This window comes from Camponotus floridanus, unplaced genomic scaffold (assembly GCF_003227725.1).
Source record: "Camponotus floridanus strain SB8 unplaced genomic scaffold, Cflo_v7.5 scaffold17, whole genome shotgun sequence".
Lineage (NCBI taxonomy): Eukaryota > Metazoa > Arthropoda > Insecta > Hymenoptera > Formicidae > Camponotus > Camponotus floridanus.
Genome location: NW_020229292.1, coordinates 2,238,518 through 2,258,412, shown reverse-complemented (window position 1 = coordinate 2,258,412; position 19,895 = coordinate 2,238,518). Strand labels below are relative to the sequence as shown.

At 27.6% G+C, this 19,895-nt stretch overlaps 1 protein-coding gene across 11 annotated transcripts in view; it reads left to right on the top strand.

The window, feature by feature from the left end:
- The window catches only part of LOC105257841 (potassium channel subfamily T member 2), a 142,789-nt gene that overhangs the window by 108,621 nt on the left and 14,273 nt on the right, over window positions 1–19,895 (top strand). For 10 of the 11 annotated variants that reach the window (XM_020029539.2, XM_025407294.1, XM_020029541.2 and 7 more), the window contains exons 6-14: window positions 1,618–1,701; window positions 2,034–2,128; window positions 9,376–9,559; window positions 11,964–12,128; window positions 12,628–12,848; window positions 13,383–13,580; window positions 14,004–14,230; window positions 15,914–16,456; window positions 18,649–18,810. In XM_020029539.2, the coding sequence (XP_019885098.1) occupies window positions 1,618–1,701; window positions 2,034–2,128; window positions 9,376–9,559; window positions 11,964–12,128; window positions 12,628–12,848; window positions 13,383–13,580; window positions 14,004–14,230; window positions 15,914–16,456; window positions 18,649–18,810 (1,879 nt within the window). The remainder of the gene's footprint in view (window positions 1–1,617; window positions 1,702–2,033; window positions 2,129–9,375; window positions 9,560–11,963; window positions 12,129–12,627; window positions 12,849–13,382; window positions 13,581–14,003; window positions 14,231–15,913; window positions 16,457–18,648; window positions 18,811–19,895) is intronic. The other variant, XM_020029542.2, reaches the window with a different exon arrangement.

The window sequence follows — 19,895 nt, the reverse complement described above, 5'->3', positions numbered from 1 at the left end:
TTTTATAATTATTATCAGTACAGTAGACACCAATAATGCCTTAACATATGAAATTAGTCACATTCGAGACTAATAATAAGAGACTTAATAATAAGAGACTTAATAATAACTAGTTATTATTAATCCCGAATCTGACCAATTTCATATGTTAAGGCATTATTGGCGTCTATTGTACATCTAATTAACCAGTTAATATGATCGGTAATTAAGGAATAAAGGATATAAAGGATATAAAAAAAAGGTTTGAAAACAGTGTATATATATATATATATATATATATATATATATATATATATAAAATAAAATATTTGCATATAAAAACATGCACAAACTTTATTCGCGACAAATTGTGTAGGGTTATGATGTATCGATTTTTGCATGTCCCATAGGGAATAACCTTTATCTCACAGTGGACAGTACGTAATGACGTTACGTGCATTCGTTATTGCGCTTTAGAATTAAATTAGCTTAATCTCATTAATTTTGGATTACGCGGCACCATTTATATGTAAACTGATTATATAAGTCGATACTTAATTTTTGTTTGTCTTCGATATGATAAAAATGTGGAAAATATATTTATATAAAACTAAAAAAAGTAATCTTAGAATTATATAATAATATCTATAAAAAGAATAAAGATCATGCAATATTAATGATTAGAAATGATTTTTACAATATTTTTTTTCTAATTCAACATATAGATTTATCAAAAATTAAAGAAATTATTTTTAGAAAATATCAATTATGCATAAGCAAGAATTTATTTTGTAATTTCTCGAATTCTATTTTTGATGTTTTTTAAACTTTTAAATCTTCTAAAATAGAAAATATGAAAAACTGAATTTTTTAAGAATCTGGATTGGATATCTGGTCCTATATTATGCATTATATATGTGAATTATTATGCATTATATATGTGAATTATTTTTAAATTATAAAGTAAATTATATTAAATTACATTTAAATAAATAGCGAGTTTTTATAAAAATAATATACATAATTAAACATTCACAAAAATTTTATAGGAAAATGTATACGTTATCGTAAGCCTTTGATGTTAGAAAGCAAGCACAATGAGCAAATTCAAGCTTAAATTAGATAGCCGCGTATTTACATCGTAAATATTTACAAATGAATAGACCGTGCAGCTTGCAAATTACGACAAGCGAACGTATGTTCAATTAATAAGTCTATATATATATATATATATATATATATATATATATTGACTTATAATATATATATATATATTACCCCAAGAGATCCAAGAAAATTAAACATTTCATAAACATAATATGCAAATATCAGTGTTATTTATTTATAAATAATTAATTTATAAAGATATTAAATTAAAATTAAAATAATTAAAATTAAAGTAATTAAAATTAAAATAATTAATTTAAAATGCTATTTTAATGTAATTTATAATACTGACGTTATTTATAATGATAACATTTTGAGAAATTGGAACACGATTAAACAGAGATAATTGCTTTCGCTACAAGTTTATAGGATGCATGATATTAAAAAGATATTAAATATGTTAATCACAATTTACAATAGAGAAAAATGATAAAGATACTTATTAAAAATATTGATATGTTATGTTCGCAGTTATTATATCCACCAATGAGAAATTTGTTTATTCCGGTGTTCCTAAACTGCTGGTTGGCGAAACACTCTCTGGAAAATATGTTCGTAAGTAGCTCACATACTTATATTGTACTGTAATTTATGTTAAATTTAAAGAACAATATTAAAAAGGATAATTTTTTACTTTCAAAAAGAAATGTTTAAAAGATTTATTTTTCAAATTAATGTAACATAATTCGGTTTATATCAAAGTATTAATATTTTTTAATGTCTCAATAATTTTTTGAGTCAGCTTTTGCGAATTTTTAATTTTATTTTTTCTATTAATATGTTTTCTTTGAATTTTAAATGTTCTTTATTCCTCTTGAGAGCGAAAAAGCATGGTTTTTTTAATATTATTTTTTGATTTGTAATCGATGTAATCGTTGACATTTCAGAACGATCTACATAGGGCGATGCAGAAGTCCCAATCAGCGTTAAGTCAACAGCTGATGATCCTTAGTGCTACGTTACTGTGCCTTGTCTTTACTAGGTGAGTGCTTCCAAATAAAATTATTTGTTACACAATAGTAAAAATATATTGTTTTAGAATTAAGTAAAATTTATTGTTATTAAGAATGAATGAATAAGAATGCAGTTTTCTACAAATATTGTTTGTCGTCTCTCCATGTTGATTGTTTACTGAAAGCTGTTTATCGATACTTGAAATCAACATTTACTTAGTTTAGCAGTTATGGTTAAGTTTCTTGAACGATATTGTTATAAGGAAGTAAACTTTAGTGTAGTTAGTGTAAACTTTAGTGTAGTCAGTGTAAGTGTTTGACGCACTGCCTCAAACGTCTAATTATTAAAGTTTTTAATTATGACATGTATAAATCTTATATATTTTTCATATTTGAATTATTTATATAACTTTTATAAAGTTTTAGATTTCATATTAATGACCATTTACATAAAGAGATAAAAAGAACACAATATCTTTATACTTTTAATATCGCTAAAAGTTTAATTTTTTATTTACCATTATACTATAAACAGCTATTTTTTTGCTCGAAATTATTTTTTAATTATTGCAAATATCTCAAAATTGTGTGCATTGTAATTAAATGATATTTGCGCGAATAAACTTACGAAATAAAATCATATTTGCTTTATTTTATTTCGTTAATCAAAGATATATATTTAACGGAACAACCTAAGTTTTGGAAAATAAATTTCCATTTTAGAGGGAATTAATTGAAATAGAGGGGACTATTTTAACAATTTTGTACCTTTAATCATACATTTATCGTTTGTAATAAATTGCCGTATATTCTTTTGATTCAGCTAAATAAGTTATTTAATTATAAGATAAACGTGTAATAAAATAAAAAAGATTTTTTCATATTTCAAATATGTAAAAAGAATTACATACAGACACAGTGTTGATAGCAATTATATCAAACCATTAAAACTGTTAATTCAAAGACGACGATAACAGTTGTGTGAAAAATTTTAATAACAATAAAATAGTTATAATATTTAAATTATACTTAATAATTATAATATTTAAATTAATACTTAAATATTTAAATTAAACAGACTTGCACTCAAAATATTAATATTAAATTGACATATGTGTGTCCCCGCAAATATCAATTTTGCGTTTCTATATTCAATCAACATAAACCGCGACGATCGGTACTATCTACTTCGTTATTAAAATGAATGAATTATAGCAAATTGTCGCGTGGTTATTTTGTATTTCTCTCAATATTGCTCTCATTTGTTTTATTTGCACGCGATTTCAAAGCCACGCTCAATATTTCTGCCGCACATTTCGATGGAATATTTGAAATGTGTGAAACAATTCTTATGCATCGCTGCGTAAATATGAAATCAGATGTGCGCAATTTATTAGAATCCGATTGTGAAGAGATGATTTTACGAATAAATTTTATATTAATATCACGAGCATAACATATGCAGCACTTCACATGTCATATGCAGTACAGTAATTTCAATGACCTAATTCAAACAAGATGAAATTCTAATATATTTGAAAGAAGTCGATAACAATTCTCATTTTCTACCTGTTATATAAATTTAATTAATAACATTTTGTTTTTCATGATGTATAGTGAATAAACTAATAAAATGTTTTTTAATAAATTTACAGATTGTGAGGCTAAAAATTGAAGGCTATTTTAACAATCTTGTACTTTTAATCATGCATTTATCGTTTGTAATAAATTACCGTATTCTTTTGATTCAGCTAAATAAATTATTTGATTATAAGATAAACGTGTTTAAAAAATATTTGTCCATAATTAGTTATCTATTTTGATGACTTTTTATTAATTGCAGAAATAAATAAATAAATAAATATATATATATATATATATATATATATATATATATATATATGTTTGCATGTGTGATCTCTCTGCAACTTAAAATGTCACAAGAGTGTTTGTTTATTTTCAATAAACGTTTGAACAATCGGCAAAAGTTAGAAAGTGATAAAAATATTAATGTCCATTATAACAAATAAAATATTGACGAAATATTAATTTTAGATAATTAAAATATAATGTTTTGATGTAGAAATTATTTTGTAAATGAGAGAGTCTTCTCTTTCTTATTTTTATCTAAGTAATTAAATAAACTTGAAATTACTATAAATTCAAATAAAAAAAGGAGATAGAGATAGAAAAGAAAAATATAAAAAAAATCTGAATATATAAATATAATAAAATGATCATTATCTAAAAATTTATTAAAAGGCTTCATAAAACGCGCATGCAGACAATCGTGAATTGATATTTTGCTACAAACTTGAATCATGACACCACCGTAATGAATTTTTTTCTGTCATGGTATTCGCGGACGAGTTATTTAAGTTTATACAACATATTTCATTTACCGGTGTGCGAGACTTTATTGTATTATACCGAATAACGAGAAAAGTTTCCCGGATGCAGAGGAGAGGTTCGCATTTACAAATCCAGGCCGTGGATGCCTGCTGTTCGTCTTGTTTAATCTTCTAATGAAGTCGTATCTATAAACGACGGTGGAGAGAAAGAGAAGAAGACTTTCAATTGCAGAAGTAAACGAATCGTTTGCATGTGTGAATCCTCTGCAATTTAGAGCGTCACATTTGCTTGTTTTCAATGAACGTTTAAAAAATCAGTAAAAGTGAGAAAGTCGTACAAATATTGATTTTAATGATAACAAACAAAAGACATGTAATTTCTTATAATTTCTTCTAACTAGGACAAGTTTCGATAACATCTTTTTTATTAATTTGCTAAGATTATGGAAGATATCTAGCTATAAAATAAGGAGATCAATTTAATATAAAAATATTTAAATATAAAATTAATAAATATGGATGAAATAATAATACGAATGTGTACTGGCAGATGCGAGAGTTGAAATTTTAAATATTTTTAAAAATCAAATAATGACGTGAAAATGAAAAACATTGCGAATTGCAACATTAAAAAATTTGATATTGGTGAAAAATTTTATTATATATATATATTTATTCCTTCTTCGATTCGTATTATATAAACACGCACACATTTATCATTGATTTATTAAGATATATAATAGAATAAATTAAAGCTTCCTTGCGTTAATAATTGATTAATAATTTTATATTAATATCACACACATAGGACATATTGACGACTTCATCTGATCAAAGATAAGGGAAAAAAGATTGATTCAAATTGATCATCTTTATTTATTTCTCCTTTCTTCACGTGGTCAATATCTAAAGTCTTTACTAGATATAACATGCGATATGCGTTCTTTAAAACTAAAGGAATGCGCACAGGTCTTGGAAAATCAATTTGTCACAAGTTCAACATACAGAAGCGATTGAACCACACGTCACTGTGACCAATAGCTATTCTCCTATAATGTTAAAGAGCGAGAAAATGACGAAATATACCTGATCGACCCAGATCACAATGTGGAACAGATGTTAATAAATAATCGTGCACTGGCTTGTGCAGATGGATTGGTATTATCATCGATCGTGGCGCTTTATTATTTACGGTGTGATTCTAGAGCGGCGCACTTGCCAGCTCGCCCTTGCACGGCTATGTTATCTACGACAAGGACGAGCGGGTAGAGCATCGTGCGGCGTGATGCGACGAATGCGGCGAATCTACGTCATGGTGTGAACTAATAAAGTCGTCGCACTTAAAGCTGAGATACGAAGAAGCTAGGGAATAAAACGAATTGAGAGGTTCCACGAGATTGTTGGAGAGACATTTAAACATTTTATTTATCATTTTATTTACTTGTTGGAGAGACATTTAAACATTTTATTTATCAAAAGAAAAGAATCTCTCTTGAATATTATTATACTTTTTATCTATGACATAATATATTAATATGCATAATGATCTATGGTAATATATTAATATATATAATTATCTTTGACATAATATAATTCTTGAATAATAAATTAATATCTGTTGGAGGAATTTTTAAATTAATTAAATTAATTTGGAATTAATTCTTTTATTTAATTTTGAAAGTAAAGAGGTGAAAATTGTTCTTCTTGTTTTTCATATTATTTATTAGAGTAATTTTTAAATTTTTGAAAGAAATATTATACTTTCTTTTATTTAATTTTTTAAATTTTTATCTGTACGTATATACTCTACTGACTGTAGTCACGGGATTCACGCAATTCTCTTGCTAAAAATGTTTAATTATTGCCTCCATTGTCGAACAGGTCATTTGACTTTCGTGCAGCAAATGCGTAGTATGCACGATATAAGTTCAATTGCATGCTATCGCATTTGCAAGCTTAATCCACCAGTTTCAAACAGATCACTTCTACGCAACTAACGTTTATATTCTTTAATAAATTATGTTTATTTTAATAAGTTATATTTTATCATATTTCGAGGCTTATTCTGTTATAATGTCAATGCAAAATAGCTAACAAATTAAACTTATTTTGTAAATTTAAATTTATTATTTTTGCTGTTATTATCATTATTATTTTAAATCAACTTATTGTCTATACGTTTATTTATTGGATATTTTATATTTTGAATATTAAAAAAAAATTAAATCTTTCAATGATCTTCTAAAATTTTATCCTTTGAATAAAATTTAAAATCTTGTTTTGTTCAAAAAGCTGTTATCATTATTATTTTAAATCAACTTACTGTCTATACGTTTATTTATTGGATATTTTATATTTTGAATATTTAAAAAAAATTAAATCTTTCAATGATCTTCTAAAATTTTATCCTTTGAATAAAATTTAAAATCTTGTTTTGTTCAAAAAGCTTTCAAATATGCATTTTTTTCAGCAATCCTTTTCAATGAATAGAGAAGAATCTATCTCGAATATGTTATTTGTTTCCGGGAAATAATGTTCAATTGAATTGGAACCGTTATATACATGTGGACAAAATTCGTTAGCGAAATTCGTTGTTAACAAACAACAACACTTGGAGATTGGAAACAATAAAAATTTTCACGAAAACATATAACTTTATTACTTGTCGTATGAGAAAACGTGACAAACTGACTTTGCAGATAAAAGAATCGTTATTTTTTCCTATCAGTGTAATACTTTTTCACGTCATTTCTGTAATCTCATCACATAAAACAAATTTCAAAAGAGCATATTATAATAGTTTAACATTATTTGAGCAATTGTATAAGTTCAACATAATTAATCAACACAAAATTTTATTTAAATTTCTACGAATTTCTACGAATAATTTTTATTCTTTTAAAAAATAGAAATTCTTTGTTTTTATTAAAAATATATAATAATGTTTAAAAATATCATTATTTTTAATTTATGAAAATTTATATTGTTATCTTCGATCTGTATTATACTATTTAATTACAATAATTTAATAAAAATTTGACAAATAAAAAAATAAGATATTACAATGGTAGGTGTTACAAAATTGTCTGCTTTTATATATTGTTAAATAGTAAAGATTATAATATACATGTAAAATGATTATTTATTAATTTTTAACATTTAATTATTAATTTTTTTTTAAATTAATGACAAAGATTAATTTGATCGCCAATAAAATATATCTGCAACAAAAAATATTCTGCGTATTTATAGTACTCGTATATATAAACTCGTATATATACATATATCAACGCTTTAGGTCTCTTTATTGTTAATTAACCTGCGATGAGGTATGCTCGACTATCACGATATGTCGAACGGAAACATGATGGGATGGCGCAGACGAATATAGAGGATATAGAAGGAGAGAGGAAAAATGAACAAGGTGCACAAATATACACATCAATATAGATATAGAAACGAGGCCGCATGCATAATGGATATCAGCCATTTAAACACCGTCCGGTATACTTGGTAGCGGTTTTCTCTCACAACTCACGGATTCAATCTCTTCCTGTTCTTGCGCCATTACATCAATTTCCTTACGATCAAAGGACGCGGGTGGCGCTTTATCTTGCTTTGAATGGTCCAACTAATTGTGAATTCGTCTCGTTACGACAAGAGGCTCCGAATGAAAAATCACGATGAAAGGAAAGGAGACTCTCTTTCGCGTCGAGCAACGCAAATTTCTTCATTCAGATTGAAAATCGACGTTGGACATATTAAATGCAGTAGTTTATTACGATAATTTCAAGTAGTTTTTGCAAATTTATCGAGTCGATGCGATAATTAAGCTGATAAAGAGGAAAATATTTAAATATTAAATTATTAAATATTTTTGTTTATCGATTTTAAAATCATCAGATATAAAAGCAATCAAATTTAACAATTTAAACAATTTAAGCAATCAAAATTAATAATTAAATAACTAATTCAATGATCACTTACGGAATAATTGCTCGAATAATAGTGATGAAGGCAGAAAAAAGTACACGTAGTAATGCGTTATAATAACGCGCAATTATTTTTTTTTCTCTTTTTTTTTCTTTTCTCTTTTTGTTTAAATGTAATCAATGTCTATCAAGATGTGTTCAATTATAATGTACATATATATATGAATTATATAATTAGGAAATGTATAAAAAGCATTATATAATTAAAGATGATTTAAAATATTAGAAATAAGAATTTTCCATATTTCTTTATAATAATTTTTTATAGTAATGAAAGTTTTAGGTTTTTTATTTACACAATTTTAAAAATTACTTTTTGAAATCTCCATATATATTATTACTCTGTACACATACACACATTTTAATTAAATATATCGCTTTTCTACAAGCTGCACACTGTATAGTAGAAAATAATAAACACAAAATCTTTTAATATTGGAGAGTTACAGTAAAATAAATATTACATTTTAATTAAATAAATACCAGAAAATAAAGAGACACATGCATATTATTCAAAGTTGATAAAAAAGAGAAGAGTCGAAAGAAGAAGGAAGACAAATATAAAAATCTTGAAACATTCATATTGAAATAATAAAATTTAGCTTTTTAGAATTTAGAACGTGCAATTATGAACAATAAAAAAAGGTTCTTGAAATCATTAATATCCTAAATTAACGTTTATACGATATCATGTTCTACCTGGAAAGTGATAATCGATTCTCAACGGCTTACAATTTAATACAGGCTACATCACCTGCAGTGCGCCATGACTACAGAAACCGTGAATTTACGTTAGCTGCAATCCAGCGATATAGCTGTAGACGATGTAGATTTATGCTAAGCGCATGCAAAATAACTATAACTGTATTCCTATACATTCTCGTGGTTATTATCTAATTAATCGTAAATGATCCAATGAATTTTCTGTTTCAGCGTATGCGGGATCCAGCACTTCCAAAGAGCGGGGCACAGACATTTGAACCTATTTCAAAGCACATATTATGTCGTAGTGACATTTTCCACGGTGGGCTATGGAGATTTCGTGCCGGACATTTGGCCTTCGCAACTTTACATGGTCATCATGATCTGTGTGGCGCTCATAGTATTACCTACGCAGGTACGTATGCATTTTTAAAAACGAATGAATTGATAAAAAGAATCATCAGTTTGTTATATGTACCAGACTAAAATCTCTCAGGTTTCAAGTTTTCTAATTTTTACGTTTATTTTTACGTTTATTATTAAATTAGATTAAAAATTTTTTTAAGTGACAGATCTGAGACAATTAAATTATATATTGCTATATTGTATGTGAATTAAATTTTATATTGTTTTCGGCGCCAAACGCATACCAATTAAATTGCCTCGCGGCGGGTTACTTATCTTATTTGTAAAATATTAAACAATTAAGATTATTCAAATAAAAGTATCAGAAATTTTAGTAGTAGAATGTGTTTAAAAATTTAATATACTACTTGATATCATGTGCTTGATGACAAGTATTTAAAATAAAATATTTCTGTATGTAATAATCGTGTGATTTTTTATACATTTACTATTCAGAAAAATATTATTTAATTTTAAATTAAATATTATTAAATTGAAAATGTTATTTAACTAATTATTATAGGTCTTAATGTTTATATATATAGTATATATTATTTCTATAATTAAAATAATAAAAACTAAAATATGAAGAACGCTCGTGTAGTGTGTTTTAATAATTTAAAAATATAATAAAGATTTTTTGTGCAATTGTATAATATATATAAATGATATACATATATCGTAATTCTGAAAAATAATTCAAAATTTAGAAAAAAAATTTATAAGTGATATACTTGTCATAATTTTATTAATAAATTATATTCTAATTTAATCATAATTTTATTAATAAATTATATTCTTAAGGAATTATATATTTAAAAAATTCTATTTAATCATAATTTTATTAATAAATTATATTCTTATTAATAAATTATATTCTTAAGGAATTATATATTTAAAAAAATACTATGTAACTTATGTTACAAAATTCGCGTCAACATATACATTATTCTTAATATTATTCTAAACTTGTGTTCATCTTGTTTAATCTCGTTAGCGAGTCAGTCGTAATCGTTTCAGTGATGTTCGTCTCATAGACTTTTTTTATAGGCGTTATTTTAGATCATGCCGTAAGGTAGCTCATAAACGTACCAAAACGAGACTCTTTTTACTGGCCATATTGTCCCTTGGTTGACCCTCGCCGTTTTACGAATATTTATTATTCTATCTGGCTTCTAAGCTATAACACTTTTATTTTTAATGTAACCAGACAATAATAATGCATCAAGAAAATTTCTGTCTCTTTGTGTAATTGTAAAAAAAAGAAGAATATCGTGGATAGATATTATAATCTTATCACTAAAATATTTTTTCCTTTTGTTTCCTTTTAAAATTCGTTTGAATACAATTCATTCGAATATTATAATCTTATCACTCAAAGATTTTTTCCTTTTGATAAATAAAATTTTTTTAATATATAAAAACTCTCAGAGAACAATTTAAAGAAACAAGCGTAAAGCAATCACGGATAGTTAAATATCTAAAGATTAATGATTGAATTGTTTTAATGCTTAATGAGAATTCAATCGAATAATATTAATTGCACAAAGCGACAAGGGCAACTCGTGTCTACTCATTGTCTATTGGCGTCAACTGATTGCGCAGCGCTTAACGTGGAAAGCCTCGTGATCGCTGTAATTTATCTGTCAAATTGCCTGCCAATCGCATACGAGATACGTACCAATTCGTACAGGTCAACACGATGTGTCAATCCTCCTTCTCTTTACGTCTGTCCCTTGCACTTCCGTATTCGATTAAATTCCGATTTTAGATGATGGAAATGCCGTACTTGACGAGATAACAGAGACGTGTTAAAGACAATTTAACATTTGCAAATTTGTATTCTCTGTAGGAAAGGAATTATAATTATTTAGTTTCATTAATCTTTAAGTGATAAAATTTAATGAGAGCAATTTTTAAAATTTGCAAGTAAAAACTATTTAAACGAATACATATGTAATATGTTGCACTAAGATGTTTAATGTATTTATAATCAAGAGATAATTATGTATTATATTAATTATATATTAAATTTACATTTAACATATTTCTGAAATAAGACATAATTTGAAAATAATACATAATAAAAGAAAAAAAATATGAAGAAAAGCTTTTTTATTTTTCTCTGAAGCTTCTACAAATTTATCAATAAAAAATAATTTATAATATTGTGTGAAATATTATAAATAAAATTATTTATATTTAAAATCAGTCATTTAAAATTAATTATTTAATTAATTATTTAAAATCAGTTATTTAAAATTAATAATATTTTCACAGATATTTTATTTATCTGTTAATTTCATAAATGGGCTGAATATCGAGATTTTCTGTTTCGTTTTTTTTCCTCATTATGGTTCAGACATATTAGCTGATTGCAGTAGCAAATAATCATTATTTCATATTGATTGCAGTTCGAACAATTAGCTTTCACGTGGATGGAACGTCAGAAGCTGGGCGGCTCGTATTCTTCGCACAGAGCGCAGAGCGAGAAGCACGTTGTAGTTTGCAGTACGACGTTGCAAGCCGACACTATCATGGACTTTCTAAATGAGTTTTACGCCCACCCTTTGCTGCAGGTCAGACGATGAACGAATTACACTCCTATGAATATTTCACTTTACACCAACTTGTGATTTCATAAAAATCTTTTTTCAACTTCCGATTTATCATCAATTGAAATTAATGAGGCATTTAATTTTAAAATATCATTAAACTTCAACTTAATGTCATAGGTAACACAATCTAAAAATCACCAATCTGGTAGAATGAGATCACAAATAGAATTGTTACTTATCAAAATAATAATTTTAATCTTGATTTTTTTATATGGTTAATTAAAAATATAAATATGCAACAAGTATATATCTATTATCTTCGTGTATTTATGAAAATTTACGGCATACATTACATTTTTGAAGGACAAGTAATACAAAATTATTATTATTATTATTATTATTATTATTATTATATTCTTAATTTGATTGCATTACATACATGCATTTATTCTTACTTATTTTGCTATTTTTAATATTTTTAACATTTGATGATGACCTAAATGTGACTATTATGCAACAGGATTATTATGTAGTTCTTTTGTCACCGATGGAACTTGATACTACGATGCGAATGATCTTGCAAGTGCCGATCTGGGCACAGAGGGTAATTTACATTCAGGGCTCGTGCTTGAAGGACGGCGATCTCGCGAGAGCGAGAATGAACGAGGCGGAAGCCTGCTTCGTGTTAGCAGCGAGAAATTATGCCGACAAGACCGCTGCTGACGAGCACACGATACTGAGGTCAGCGATCGGTGAAAATGTTTAAATTTAAATTTCCTACGCTTCTCTAACCATTGGAAATTCGATTTGGCCATTATCATTTTGCCGCCTAAATCTTCTCTTTCACAGGAAGTAAATGTTGAGGCTAATATTTTTTCTGATAATCTATTTCACGAAGACATCGTTTAGGTTTTACTTCAAAATGCAAATAGAAGATCTTGATTCCTCGTTAATTGTAACGGTTTAAATTTTTTTATTTTTAAAAACAGTTTAATAATAATTAAGTATCTTGAATATTAAAGTAAAAAGAAACTGCAGAAAAAAAAAAATTTAAAAAATCCTTAGTGCATCTCTCTCTTGAGTGAAACTTTTCAGAAACTTTTTTTGATAAACACTTATAGAATATAAATAGATTATTTATATAACACTTCAAGAATTCAAAAAATAAATGTTTATTTTATATAATTAATTTAACAGAAATAAATATCTGACAAATTCAAGCGCGTGTTTTTTACCCGCGCAATTTTAAGAGATTTTGATTTGATTACATTATAGATCGTGGGCAGTGAAAGATTTTGCGCCCAATGTCCCTCAGTACGTTCAAATCTTCCGTCCGGAAAACAAGCTCCACGTGAAGTTTGCGGAGCACGTGGTGTGCGAGGATGAATTTAAGTACGCTCTATTGGCAAACAATTGCACGTGTCCCGGTGCATCCACGTTAGTCACCCTGCTGTTGCACACGTCCAGAGGACAGTAAGTTCTATTCACGATCTATTTTAGAGCATAATTATACAATAGATTGAACTACGTTGATATTATATTAAATTCTTGTTTAAAAACTATGTATTTTCATAACACATGTGGATTATTTCTACATTTCAAACGTGTATTTAATTTTTAATTAATTTATCTAAATATTAATTTTAATTTATATAAATATTAATATTAATTTTAATTTATATTAATTTTAATTTATGAATATTTCAAGCGAAATTTATTCTATTGTTAATAATAAATTTTCTAAAATTTGTGTGTATGGGATTATAATATTCGATTAATATAATGCAGTAAAGAGTCCATTATTTTTGCTATTACTCCGCGTAATTACATCGATATTGCATCGTGCGTCGTGCACGAAGATGGGAGAATTTTGAATTGGAATTTTCCTCCTCGTAGAGAAGGTCAACAATCGCAGGAAGAGTGGCACAGACTATACGGTAAATGTTCCGGCAACGAGATTTATCACATAATTCTCGGCGACTCCCGCTTTTTCGGGGAGTACGAGGGAAAATCCTTCACATACGCATCCTTCCACAGTCACCGGAAATACGGAGTTGCCCTTGTTGCGGTCAGGCCGGCGGAACTTCCGGAATTTTACGAAGATACCATTCTGCTGAATCCTGGTAATTTTGCGACACTATCGGTGACCCCTTCATTTTTCTTTCTCTTTGTCTCTCTTTTTTATGTTTTTGAAATTTTCTAATTTTTTATTTCTTGAATAAATAAAGTAAGATTTTTGAAATTTAAATTTTGTATTTTACTCTCTAAAAGTGAATCAGTGAAAATATCACTAATTTAAACGGTAAAATAAGATTTTACTGAGAATCAGTGAGTATTTTACTGATTTTCAGTAGAAACGCTTATTTTATCTTATATCTCACTGATTATGATCAGTTAAAATAAAATTTACTGTAAAACCAATAAATTTCACTGTAAAACCAGTAGTCGCTAGTTCGTTCGTTTACCGCTATCTCTCTCTTATTTAGTTTTAGTCACAAGAATTATATAAAGTTTGAAAAGAGCGACAGATAAAATTAAAAGTATTACTTCGATTTAATTTCTGATACAATCTCAATAGAGAGGCTTCAGGTATTAAATCGATCTTATATAAGTCGGACAAATAAATGTCTGACGACTTAATGAAAATTATGAAGAGATGAATTATAGTTTAATATTACTAACGATAGAAAGAAATATTACTAATATTGAGAAATATTACTGATTGAAACAGTCAAAATTATTAACTGATTCTTTCAATAAAATATCACTGATTTACAGTGCTGTATTTATAACTGCTGTAATCAGTGACCATTTACTATTTTTCAGTGATAATACACTGATTCACTTTTAGAGAGTATATTATATTTTTTATCAACTTGTTGCATTATGTATTGTATCAGTAAACTTTCTATTTATGCATTATTTACGCAACATAAATGTGTGATTTGATTTTGATTAAATGAATAAAAATAATTTAATTTAATTTAAATTGATTGAAATAAATAAAAATAATTTAATTTAATTTAATTTAATTGAGAGAAATAAATAAAAATAATTTATTCCTACAAAACAGAGATTATATTCTGAGAAACAATTAGTAATAAAAATTTGTAAATACGGGAAGAATTAAAAATATCGTAGCAGTTAAGAAATTAGAAAATAGAATATTGTACTCTTTAAAAGTGAATCAGTGCATTATCACTGAAAAATAGTAAATAGTCACTGATTGCAGCAGTTATAAGTACAGCACTGTAAATCAGTAATATTTTATTGAAAGAATCAGTCAATAATTTTGACTGTTTCAATCAGTAATATTTCTTTCGTTATCGTCAGTAATATTAAACTATAATTCATCTCTTCATAATTTTCATTAAGTCGTCAGATATTTGTCCGACTATATAAGATCGATTTAATATCTGAAACTTCTCTATTAAGATATACTTCTAATCTTATCTGTCGCTCTTTGCAAACTTTATATAATTCTTATGACTAAAACTAAATACGAGAGAGATCGTAGAGTTAAACGAACGAACTAGCGACTACTGGTTTTACAGTGAAATTTACTGATTTTATAGTGAATTTTATTTTAACTGACCATAATCAATAAGATATAAGATAAAATAACGCGTTTCCACTGAAGATCAGTAAAATACTCACTGATTCTCAGTGAAATCTTATTTTATCGTTTAAATTAGTGATATTTTCTCTGATTCACTTTTAGAGAGAAGCTAAAAAAATGAAAAAAAAAGCTTTTCCAATGAATATTTTACGAAACAAGAGGCCAAATTCGTGAATTTTATGCGCAGGCCCGCGGCATATAATGAAAAAGACAGATACTTGTTACTACATGAGCATCACGAAGGAGGAGAATTCCGCGTTCGTGGTCGCGAATAATCAGAGCGGCATCGTCGGCGAGGGGACGCAGGTGATCATCGAGACCAAGACGGACGCGACGTCCGCGAGCAACGGGTCGACGACGAACACGACGACGACCAACACGACGACGGCGACCATGAATTCGGGGGCGACGTCGGCGACGACGACCACCACCACCACTACAACGACAATATCGACTAGCTGCCCCGTAGGTGGCGGCGGCGACGGGAATGGTACAGCAATCAGCAACGGTGCCGATGCGCACCAGATGCGATTTTCCAACAGTTATAACGTTGCGCTGAGCGAAACACTACGCAGGCAGGAGACCTGCACGGGGCCCCGTGCACAGGACCGGCCTCAGAACGGTCCTCAGGCTCACAGGGCCCCGTTGCCGCCGCAGGTTATTTTGCAGGTCCTCCCTAGCACGCCCACACCAATCCAACACCACAACTTACTCGCATCCGATGTCCACCGTGAGTGTCGCATGCGCCGCGCTGCTTTCTCTTCTTTTTTATTATATCTTCTCTTTCTCTTCTTCTTACATTTTTCTCTTCTCTTACGTCAATTCAGCACGGTATTATTAGTCTGTGAGATCGCGCCGTTTCAATAATTACGAGTTGAAATTACTTGCGTAGATCGAACATGCTCTCGAGATTAAAAATCTAGAAACCTTGATCTTAAGAAAAACGTAGTGCAAAGTATTCATAAACGCGTACCTGATAGTTCTTTGCGCGATCTGTTCAGGCTTAGTTGGTGTATTTTAATATCAAATTTGACTTTTGTATTTACGGAACTGAAAAATTTTAGCTCTTTGGAAGCCAGTATGTTCACTTCGAATTGATATTCTTTGGAGATTCCTAAATGAAGTTGCCACAGCGCGAAAACCGAGATTTTGGAGCAAAAGGATGTTAGAGTGAAACTACTGAGCACAAAGGGTTAATAATTCAAAATAAGCACCCGATCTTAATTGGTATCAACTTAATATATAAATGTTTTTTATTAGATTAATTTTTATCGCACTAGTAAATAGCACTGCTTAAAAAGTTGTTTATAACGCTTATATTTGTTAAATGTTTAAATTTATTGCGACAAACATGTACACATACATAAGACACGATGCTTTCTAGCTATAAATGCAAGATTAAAGTAATTAGTGAAATAATGTGATAAGCATTGTTTTTAGAAAAAGAAGGAACGATGGTAATTTTTAGCGCAATTTATAAATCGTTAATTTTATCTCTTTTAATTTAAAATTTAATTAATTTCACGCATGTTATAATTTCGTATTTTTGGGGTAGTAAATTTCTGTTTATAAAATTTATGGATTACCAAAGGAATTTCATTTGAGAATTTATCGTTAAATAATTTAATATTATCTTATTGTTTATCATTAAATAATTTAATATTATCTTATTATTATCTTATTATTAATTATATCGTTAAATAATTTAATCTAACGCAGAATCTCTAATTAAGAGAAAGATATTGAGATTATAATTACTCAAATAATTCTGCGATCTTGAAATACCTTTGCAATTAGTTTGACAAAGTTGTTTCAACGTCACTGCATAGTTTCATACATTGTACCATCACATTATAAAGTAAGATTAAATGGAAGAGATTGAAGATAGAGTAGCACGTATTGAACACACGCGCAATAAAGTCTCGATGTACAGTATTGACTGCAGATAAGCCGTCCAAAATGCCAAAACGTTCCTTCCTTTTTCATGTCTTTTGCGGCATGGTTTTGTGCTTGCACGTCGCTATACGTGAACTACTATATATGCTACTGTTTATGCACCATTCAGCATTCGTCATTAATGACCCTCGATAAGCGTGGTTGAATAGAAAGCTGTGAGGCTGAATAAAAAGCTACGAGGCTACCTAGTAAATATGCTTTCCTGCTCGCTTCATTGCGTATTTATGCTTAGAATTTGAATTAAATTACCGTATAGATTTCGATCGTAGAAAAAGTTGCGGATTAAACAGGGAATAAATGATATTTATTTTCAATGTGTTAAAAAGTGACTAGAATATATTTCAAAAATTCAACTGAATAAAAATAAAATAGAGAAAAGTCAAATTAAAACGTCAATGAAATTAAAAGCAAATTCTCGAGGAATTATTAAAACGCATTTTTTAGTTAATTAAAAATAAATATGCTTTATTAACAAGATTTTTCAGTCTAAGTTTTTATTAGAGAATAATATAATAATTATTGTTATAGGTTTTAAAAATTTTTGCAGAAATGCAAATTATTATATTAAATATGCAGAAAAATTAATAAGAGTTAAAAAATACGTGAATATTAATTAGATAGTATTATTTCATATTAAACGTGAAATGTTGTTCTTTCATGTTATCATACATCTTATATAAATTACATGTGGTATGAATGTTCGGAAAATTGCTATTTCTAATAGCAATTTTTTATTTGTAGATTAAAAGACAAAATATAGTTTGACATTATTTCTTTTCCTAGTAATGCAAAATTGTTTTCTTTTCTTTTTGCTTCCCACCCAAATGGTTACATTTTTCATTCATATTTATCGATTATAGAGATGTTTTTCTTTACAGTAAATTGCAACTTTGTAGCGCCATTGAATATTAAAAATTGAATCTTAATATTAGAATCACTAATTGCGATCGACTTTATATGTTATAGCGACTTATCTCGATCCTGGAGGATTCGGCGACTCGAGGCAATGCTTGAAAGAGGGAGGATCATCGCCACAAACACCAATCACGGGTAATCACCTTGACGTGCCACGATCTCTTGATCCGAATCCTAATCTACTGAGTCCAGAAATTCTAACTCAAAGAAGAGGTCAGTTGTTTATTTTTTATTGTCAAAAATTTAATTAAATTATGTACTTTTAATTAAATAAATATTACAAATATTAATCCTATTCTTTCTACGCTAAAAGTAAACAAATAAAAGTTATGAAAATATAAAGTTTTATTAATTTATTTATTAATTTATTAATTAATCTCTGCGATGTCATTTGTAGTTCATTATTTTCTGAAAATTTAGTTTCTTTATGACGATTCTTCGGGACGTTATATCTTTTAAAATTACGAAATTTTGCAATGGAGATTTTAGTTGAATGCGCGTGAAAATAAAACTCGCTTAAAGGTTACGTAAAGTTTAAAGGATATTATCTGCTGTGACATAATTTTGTTGAAAGTACTATGTCTTGCATTTGACACACTTTTGCCGTGTGTATAGTAGTTTAAAGCACTTTTAGTAACTAGTTTTTTCCGACTTTGAGAAAGTTGTTCCTACAAATAGATATGATTATTCTTTTCACCATTTTTCATTATGTGTTAATGTATATTATACGTTTATGTGTATATGTTATATATATATATATATATATATATATATATATATATGTAATATTACAAAATTAAAATACCTACCTTAAATTATCGATAAATTACTTCTTTATTTCAAGTTGGCGAATAGAATAAAATACAAATATTTTAGTGTAAATAAAGTTATTCAAAATGCAATTTAAAAAAAATTTTTAAGTACATTTAAATTTCTATAAAATATACTCGTTTTTATCAAATATTTTGTATTATTTGTGCTTTATTCATATATTAAAATTTTAAAAATATATTCTACAATAAATATGAAAATAAGAAAATTTTTTTCTTGTTAAATATAATTTGATATGCGTCATTTTTTTAATAATATTTAAATTTATAATTATATATTAATTACTAATTCATAATAATTATATTTTGTAAAATTTAAATTATCATTTTCTCGCAAAAAAGATGTTTTTGAATATAACTGAAAGACATACACACACATTTGCATGCACGCACGCACGCACGCATGCACGCATCCACACACATACACATGTTTAATTATTTAATTTATGTCTTTGAATTTTTCTGATA